This window comes from Octodon degus, unplaced genomic scaffold, assembly GCF_000260255.1.
Source record: "Octodon degus isolate 3935 unplaced genomic scaffold, OctDeg1.0 scaffold00080, whole genome shotgun sequence".
Taxonomy (NCBI): domain Eukaryota; kingdom Metazoa; phylum Chordata; class Mammalia; order Rodentia; family Octodontidae; genus Octodon; species Octodon degus.
Window position 1 is genome coordinate 10,756,240 of NW_004524656.1, and position 9,703 is coordinate 10,765,942.

Genomic DNA, 9,703 nt, shown 5'->3' on the forward strand with positions numbered 1-9,703 from the left:
ATGGATATATAGCTACTTTCTCTTAGTTCAATGAGAAGAAAGTTTTGAACTAATAGTGTTTAGACAAGATATCATGTCTGTATCTTGTTGTATAAATAACTACAATGAAGAAAATATGTATTAATTATTATAGCTCTTACTGACATGTTTGAAACGGTCTCATTACTACTTCTTTCTCAATAAAATCAACATAAAAAACAAGATAGGATAGATATACAACTACTTCCTCTTAGTTCAATGAGAAGAAAGGTTTGTACTAATATTGTTAGGACAAGATATCATGTCTGCATCTTGTCCTCTGAGTCACTACTATGAAGACAATAATATGCAATGTATTAATTATTATAACTATCCTACTAACCTGTTTTGAAACTGTTTCATTGCTATTTTATCTTTTTTCTCATTAAAATGAATAAAAAATTTAAATATATATTATTTTTAATTTTAGTTTTTAGAATAGAATTCTAAATTATATTTTTATAATTTCTAAATATAGTTTCTATTTCTTTTATTTATATTTTTGAGAAACACTGTCCTTGTGCCTTCCACTGCTTCTTAAAGCAGGGCTCTGTTCTTTGAAAATGTTATGATGGTTGCCTTGAAGTTTTTGGCTGACTTGGTCTGATTTCAGCCTCTCAGAGCCAGCTTGCGTTGCCGGATTTTTCCTGTTCATGCATCAACTTACCTGTTTCTTTCTTTGTGCATCTCATCATTTTTGCTGAAAACTGTACATTGCACGTGGCAGTTACAGCAACCTTATATACTGCTCTCCACCCACAGAGCTCCACATTTTTGTTGTTTGCGTATTCGTTTGCTATTTAGTTTGTCTATTTCAATAAAGCCTGTTTCCCATAGAATGTGTAGTTTCAGTTATTCCTCAGAACGTATACCTCAGGCATGTGCATCAGCATTTAGGATGATGGAGGTTTTGCCAGGGCCCCCTTTGTGCCACAGGGCTCTGTGTAGCTGTCCCTTTGTGTGATTGCCTCTTGCAAATAAACTATTTCCCTTGTTGCTCCTGAGGAATTGTTAGCCTCCTCTTAATTGCCTAAAAGTACTACCTTCACTATTTTTTTTTATAGTTTATTTAGTATTGAATTTGACTTCAGTCTGCTCCAAAGGAGATTAGTTCTTTTGGGGCCCTGCCTCTACTCCTGTGCAAAACTTCTGCTGTTGTTCCAGAAGTGAAGATAGACACAGTGGCCTATTTCTCTCACTCTGACACCTCCAACTTGACCCCTTGTGTCTTTCTGGTTCTCCCCTCTAAGCCAGGGAGCTGGAGTCAGGGGTGACAGGGGCCCTGTCCTCTGAACCTGCCACATCTGGAACCTGCTTCATCCTGTTACATCTGGAATAGCACCCATAAGTAGAACATGGGGAGAGAACTCAGGGCTTGATGAGTGTTCTTGGCTAGGAGAAAGCTTCCGCCGCACTGACCTGATGAGGATGAGAGACGCCGATGCTCTGAGCCTCCTGTGCAGATTCTCCCAAGAGGTGCGGAGCCCCGCTGCATCTGCCGGCTCCATCACGCTGCTGGAGGGCTGGGAGAAGGAGGAGAGAGTGTAGCGGCTGCTGTTATAGGTGTTTGGAAGACTTCCTTTTTTCTTTTTTTAAATCCAATTTCAGTATTGTCTTCTATACAAATGCTGCTCAGTTTGTTGTACATTTTTGTTTACTTTCCAGATTTCTGAGATGGTGGTTTTTTAAATAATTTAACCCAGTTGTTTTATAGGGAAAAACATACCAATAAAAACATATTCCATCTTTCCATCCACAAACATCTGGTTTTGTATTTATAATATCCATGAGAGCGGACAAAGTATTTATTAATATTTTGTGAAGAAAATGTAAGAACAAATCATAGGCTATGTCTGCTCTTGTTCTCTTTCCCCAGTGCTTTGATTGCCCCAAATCCTAGCTTATTTTATGGCTGTTTCACTGGAGAGTCCCAATTAACATGGTTCTTGCTAGCAGGAACAGGAAGCAAATGGGCAAGAGCAGTCCCTTATCTTCTTCCTTCCGCCTTCAAGCTGTCTACAGTGGTTCTTTTATTTTCCCCCCTTGGTGGAACTGGGAATTGAACTCAGGCCCTTGTGCTTGCCAGGCAAGCGCTTATTCTACTGAGCTATCTCCCCAGCCCCTTACAGTGCTTCTTAATGGCAGATCCCAATGAAAACCTAGCTGAGGTGCACAGCGTCCTGGCCCTGGAATCATAAAGCTAAATATAGAAAAGTCACCTGGAGTTGAGAAACACTCACTTAATATTAAGAACGCTGGCTCCCTGCCCGGTGTTACATGCACTGTATTTCTGTGGACACTGCTGAATATCCGTCTCCCTAGCCAAGGCGGGGATTCCTTCTTTGTGTGCTGATAGAGCCCCAACCTCCTTTTTATCACATCATTCATTATTATTTTTGTAGCTGTGTATTTGTGCATGTATTGTATTTCCAAAATCAAGAACTTTCGTGTAACCTGTGTATTAGTTACAGGTATCTGATTTGAAACATTTATTGTCTCACAGTTTGTGTGACTGAGAATTCTGGGTTGGCTTAGCTGCCCTGGGTGGCTGCGGCTCAGGGTCCATAATGGACTTGCTTTCAAAATGGTACCTGGAGACGCACTCATCCTCTGAAGGCTTGACTGAAGCTAGAAGAGCCACCCTGAAACAGTGCACTCATGCAGCTGCGGTCAGGGGGCCTCAGTTCTTAGTTATTGGCCGTAGACCTCTGTGTCTCACCATATGGAGCTCTGCTTGGACTGCTTGGTTGTCTTCACTATGTGGCAACTAGCTTCCCCCGAACAAGCAATCCAAGAGAAAGAGCAGCAAGGAAAATATAAAGATGGGCTAATACACCAGCTAATGTACCTACTGTACTGACTAATGAATGCACCAACATATATTGGAAGCAAGTCAAGCCAAGCTCTGTTCAAGAGGAGGGGAACTAGGCTCCACATCATGGAAGGAAGAATGTGAGAGAATGTACAGACATATTTTGCATGTTTTAATTAATGAGTGATCTGACTAAATTAACATTTAGATCTATATTACATCATAATTAAGCTTCAAGTTAGTATTTTAGAAGAAATATATGTAATAATTACTTATAACCATATTTATTAAAATACCCTTAGTGTTTTTACTCTGATTAGTGTCTTTACACTAGTTCTGTTTCCTGATTTATAAAGTGAAAAGAATGAATTAGAAAAGTTAAGAAAGTTGTACATGTTCTAGAAAAGAAAAAGAGGTTCCTTCATTCTCTGTCAACCAGGATGTAGACTTTCATACAAATTGCATTGGATACTTAGATAAGTCATTGAACCATATGGCTGTCATGGTTCAAGTAAATCAATACTGAACAAGCTAATAGACGCACAATAAAGTTTTATTAAATGGATGAAAGAATAAATAGGGATACATTCTGAAGGTGAGAACTTCTTTGTTCTTTAATATTAAACTCTGTAAGTTTCTGAGCACTGTGGGTGCGGATATGATATTGTGTAGGTGTGTTTTATGTGTATATAGAGGTGTGTACAGTATTTCCTTTGGTAATTCTGCTCATTATAATTAAAATAAGAACTTAATTCAAGGCCTATAATTACAAAGAATACACAAATATACTAAGAGAATTTGAGACAAGCTGATACTGTAAGCTTATAAAAGTTTATTATATGCATACACCAGTGATTTGAGTTTCTTAGGCTTTCATAAATCATGTATTGAAACAACGCCTGTTTTCTCTCAGGTGGAGAGCCAAAGTACAGAGTGATTATATGATTTAAGGACGTATAGCTTATTGAACAAAAGAGTCATGACAGAACATGTCTTTTGACCACCAGTCCAGTGAATTTCAGTTATACCATTCTACCATTTCTAAAGGAAAAGAGGGGAGAAAAAGAAATATCGTTTATTTAAAAATTGATGGGTAAAATTGTCTTAAAACAAATTATGGCCTGACATGGTGGCATATGCCTGCACTTCCAGCAGTCTGGGAAGCTGAGGTAAAAAGAACTCCGAGTTCAAGCCCAACCTGGGCAACTTAGCAACCTAGTAAGACCACGCTTCACAATTAAAAATCAAAATGAGAATGTTGTCTCAGTGTGAAGACTCTTGGTTCAGTTCTCAATACCAGACCCCCCCCCAAAAAAAAATCAAAAGTGATCTGGGTGTAACATTTTAAATTTTGAAAACAATCAAAGTGAGCTATTTCTAAGGTAAAAACTTTCCTCATTTCAAAATGAAGGGCAACTGCGGAGCCAGGAGACGTACATCCCAGAAGGCCTGAGCGCTGGCCACGGGCTAGAGAGGAATCCTGCCACGGTGGAAGTACAGCTGTGCACCCTGGAAGATGGTGATTAAAGAGGAATGAAACTGCACCCAGGGAGCAGATGTACAGGAGTCAGACAGGTAAAGAGGAGGACATGCGGCCCTGAGGAGGGCAACAGGCCCATAGGAAAGGGCAGAATGACAACCTGAAGGTGTGGGAAGTCTCAGGAGTCTATAAAACACACACTAGAATTAAGGAACCCTGAGTGCTAGCAAGTCTTTCATGAGGTGCAGGAGGGTATGGAAAGGTAGACGGCGGAATCAGGAAGCTGTGGATTCACCTCCTTCTCTTGCCACAAGCTCGGACTCTACTCACATAAAATGAAAATTCTAATTGTTATACAAAGCTGTGTCAGGGAGATAAACGTCTTAGGGCAGGCCAAGGTCTTAGAGCACTGGAAGTGCTCCATAGATGGTAGCTGTCTAAGTTACTTTCTTTGTTGCTGAGATAAAATATTTGACACCCAAATTTATTTTTTTTTTTACACCCAAATTTAAAACAAGAAAGGTTTATTCGGCTTACAGTTGTAGAGGTTTCAGTCCTTGGCTGACTCCAAGGCAGGGTGGCATGGCAGAGGGGCGTCATAGAGGAGAAATAGTCCATGGCAGGCAGAAAGCAGCGAGTAGCAAACAGCAAGTGAAAAGTGGTGACTCTCTTTCTGTCCCTTATATTCAATCCAGGCTACCTTATGGCTGGTAGCTCTTATACTGGGGTGGGGCAGGCTTAATCCTAAATCACACTATAAGTCAATCCCAACATTGCATCCTTGATCCCAGCATCACAGATCCCGGATCCAGGCACCTCTGAAAATCCCTACCTATAACCAAATAAGGCTTTGAGGGGCATCTAGACATAAGCCATAACAGCAGCTACAGTTAGTCAGAGCTGTGAGATGCAGGAATATCAGCTCCAAAGAGAAATTTCTAGCCTACGTGATCTCAACCTTTCTCTGACTCCCTGGCTTCTGGACTTGACTTTGCCACTGGACATTTGCCATCTAAACATTCTGTCTTTCTGAGGCCAGATTGTGAATTCTTTTCACATGCTGGACTGTCCTACGCCTACACTGACTGGTAATCAGTTCTGGTTGTCCAAGTTCTGTCCTATGGACACCTGATGTTAACAATGTGGGCTTCAGAGAAGTAGTTGAAGTGTTTTAAAAGATACAGATCTCTGTGCATACTTTGAGGCCTTGAGATTTTTCAAAATATCTACCATCTATCTATCTATCTATCTATCTATCTATCTATCTATCTACCAGTTTTTGAGATAGGGTTCTGTCTTGGTTACTTTTCTCTTATTACTGGGACCAAATACACAATGGCCAATATTAAGGAAGGAAAGGTTTATTTAGCTCACAGTTTGAAGGAGTTTCAGTCCATACTCAGCTGGCTCCAAGGTAGAGAGGCACCTGGCAGAGGACAACAGTTCACAGCAGCAGCAAATAGCAAAAGAGCAAGACCACAAAAACTAAAAAAAAAAAAGGGGGGGGATAAAAATGAAAGACCATTTTGTATCAATATATTCAAAATAAGATAGATATACAGCTGCATTCTCTTAATTCAATGAATAGAGAGATTTATTCTAATAGTGTTTGTGGACAGGATATCATGTCTGCATCTTGTGCAATGAATAACCACTAAGACAACAATATGCAATGTACTAATTATTGAAACTGTGCTAGTAATCGGTTTTGAAACTGTCTCATTGCTATTTGTTTCTCAATAAAATTATTTTTTAAAAAATAGAGGAGGAGGAGGAGGAGGAGGAGGAGGAGGGCTGGGGAGATAGCTCAGCAGTCTGAGCGTCTGCCTGACAAGCGCAAGGACCTGTGTTTGATCTCCAGGACCCCATGCCGTGCAAGCCCTGGAGACGCGCTGGCCCCTGAAACCGGCATGGTGCATGCTGGGGAGGCTGAGACAGGAGGATCACCATGAGTCTGAGCTGCATAGTGAGACCCTGTACAAAATAAGTAAATAAATAAATGATTTTTTTAGAAAGGAGGAGTAGTGGCAACAATGGCAGCAGCAGAGGCAGAAAGCAAGCCTCTCTCCCTTCCTTTTACTGCATCCAGGCTTTCTGTTCCTGGCTGGGTGGAGCACTCACACCCCAGCAGCTCTCACACGCATAAGCCCAGAAGCACTTTCACCCATAATCCAAGCATTGGATCAGGAATTAATCACAACCTCTAGAAACCAGCCTCCGAAACTGCATGAGGCTTTGGGGGGGACAGCTAGACACAAACCATAACAGGTTCATTGTGCAGTTCAGGTTGCCCTTGAACTCACTGTGTATTCCAGGCTGTCCTCAAACTCATGGTGATTCTCCTGCCTCAGCCTCCCTTGTGCTGGAATTATAGGTGTGACCTACCACACACGGCTTAAAAATTCTTCCTTTTTAGTACTCATATATTGAATACTGACTGGATAAGCATGGCTTTGACAAGGCATGACCACCAATGGTATAAAAGCAGGTACTAAGTGCACTCCAATTTTAAAATTCAGCCAAACTCAGGACATACATCTTTAATAATACATCAGTGAGGGGCCAGGGAGATGGCTCAGTGGAATAAGCACTTCCCTGGCAAGTGCAAAGGCCTGGGTTCAATCCCCAGTTCCACAAAAAAAAAAAAATAATAATAATAAATAATAATAATAATACATCAGTGAGATGTGATAAGTTTATAACTGCAGCATGGTAATTAGAGAAAATTTAGGGGAAATTTGCATTTCAAGTTATTTGTCATGGGGCTTGGGAGATAGCTCAGTAGAATAAGCACTTGCCTGGCAAGCACAAGGACCTGGTTCCGAAAAAAAAAAAAAAAAAAAAGTTTTTTATCATATAACGGGATGAGAAATCATTACGAAGAGCAATCATTTCATACAATGTACCTTAAATAGAAGGTATTTTCTGTATTTTGTCAAGATAATAGCATTATTATGAAGAAAATCAGAAGAGAGTGGCAAGGAAATGTTGCATATCAACAATGAAAGCCCAGTTTGCATTTTCTTTAGTAGACAGGAGTATGGGATACTGTTTGATGTCATGAATTTCCACGCATACAAAATTGTGCTTGTCACGTCAATGACTTTGTTCTTTCAAGAAACTCTTTCCTTTCATGTTTTCAGAACAAACTGACAGGGAGAAAAGCTGAACATGATACACTATGCAAATTTGTTTTAATTCAACATATTGAGGTATAATTTATACACAGTAAAATTCACCATTTTTGCTACGCAGTTTTATGAATTTTAACAGTAACATAACCAGCTACATCAAAATACAGAACAGTTCCACTACCCAAAATATCACCTCGTATACACTTGTGGTCAATCCTTGCCTCTATCCTCAGGCCCCGGCAAGCCTTTGATCTGTATTGCCACAGCCTTGCCATTTCTAGCACGTCATAAAGCCTTTTTAGTCTAAGTCCTCAACCTTAGCATGATATATTAAACATTTTTTTGTATTTTAGTGAAGGATTTACAGGATGTTCAGGGTCTCACTATTAGATCAGACTCAGAGTGATTCTCCTTACAGCCTCCCTTAGAGCTGGGATTACAGGCGCGCACCACCACACAGAGTTTCATTCACCATCTCAGCACACCCCAGGAGAAGGGCTGGCATGATATTAGAGATTCTTATTACTCGGGTGTCTTATTTTTCCCCTGCTAAGTAGTATTCCATTATATGAATACATCCCAGCTTGTTTATCCAGCGGATGGACATCTGAATTCTTTTCAGTTTGGGGCAGCTGTGAGTATTAACTATAAATATACATTTACTTGTCTTTATGCAAACATAATTTTCATTTCTCTGGCATGGTGTTGCTATGCAGTGAGTTTACCTTAACACTATAAGAACCTGTCAAACTGTTTCCCAAGTGCACCATTTTTGCAACCCACCCATGAGATATAAGACATTCTGACCAATGTGTAATAGAGTCTTGTTGTGTTTTTAATCTTCTCTTTCCTAATGACAGATGACACCGAGCATGCATTACCATGTTCATTTGCCCTCTGTGTATCTTCCTTGCTGGAATGTTCCAACGTTTGCCCAATTTTTACTTGGGTTGTTTATTTTCCATTATTGAGTCTATCAATACATATACAAATATAATTCTTATTTTCTTTCAAGAGACACATCCTTTATCCTACATATGAATTTGCAAGTAATTTTTCCCAACATGAGCCTGGAAGAAAATATGCCTTACTAGTGGTGTGTTTGAAAAATAGATACTTTTAGGCTGAGACAGAGGCTTGCTCTGAGTTTAGGGGAAGCCCAAACTCCATAGTTAGTTTAAGGCCATCCTGAACTAAAAAATGGGACCCTGACTCAAAAAATAAATAAATCAATAAAACAAAACACAAGCTTTTAACTTCATTGAAGTCCAACTTGTTAGCCTTTTCTCTTTAAATTGTGCCAATAGTGATATCAAAGAAATCCTTGCATGATACAAGATCTCACAGATTTTCTTCTATACTTACTTATTTTTAAAATCTTTAAGTTTATGATTCATTTCAATTTTTTATATGTACAAATATAGGTCAACTTTCAGTTTCTTGCATATGGACAGCCAATGGTTCCAGCATCATTTCTTCTTTTTCAATTTTTTTATTTTATGGGGAAAAAAGCAAAAGAGTTTCATGACAATATAAAAGAAAAATAACAATAGTTAATACATTGTATATGGTTATCTTTAAAATAGTTACTCAGAGTGCAAGATATGGGCATAAAACTTCTCCAGTGGATATTAACACAAGTCTTCCTTCTCTATGAGAGGCTAATAGTACAGCTAACTTGAACATTTTTCTCCTTTTTGCCTTCCTTCCTTTTTCCTTTCCCCCACCCCAGTTCCTTTCTCCTTTTAAACAATTTCTTTCCATTTCACAATATCTATCATACATTTTAGACCTTACCTACTCCTTCAGCTTCTCACACCAGGGAGACAATTCGATGTTTACATGTGCAAAGGCTAATTTATTTCATTTATAAATTGGCTTCAGGTTGCATCCCTTTACCTATAAAAGTTAATCCTTCCTTATGGCTGAGTGTATTGCATTGGATAAAAGAGACATCATTTTTGTCCATTCCTTGGTTGATGGGCATTTGCATTGTTTCCAAGATTTAGCTATTACAAATTGTATTCCTATAAACATGGACGCACATATATCACTGGGATATGATGCTTTAATTCTTCTGAGAATATAGCCGGAAGGGAAGTAGCCAGGTTGAATGGTCCTCTAATCCTAGCTGTTTGAGGAATGTACATATTGATTTCCACAGTAGTTGCACCAGTCTGTACCACCATCAACAGTGGTGAAGAGTTCTTTTCTCCCCTACACCCCTGACAGCATTTGTTACTGGTTGATTTCAGCCAT

At 39.4% G+C, this 9,703-nt stretch overlaps 1 protein-coding gene across 1 annotated transcript in view; it reads right to left on the reverse strand.

Moving 5' to 3' along the window:
• LOC101579859 (NXPE family member 2) overlaps positions 1-1,650 on the reverse strand; it is a 40,795-nt gene extending 39,145 nt beyond the window's left edge. The window contains exon 1 of the mRNA XM_023721213.1: positions 1,438-1,650. Coding sequence (XP_023576981.1) covers positions 1,438-1,526 — 89 coding nt within the window. The 5' untranslated portion in view covers positions 1,527-1,650. The remainder of the gene's footprint in view (positions 1-1,437) is intronic.
• Positions 1,651-9,703: the final 8,053 nt, after the last annotated feature.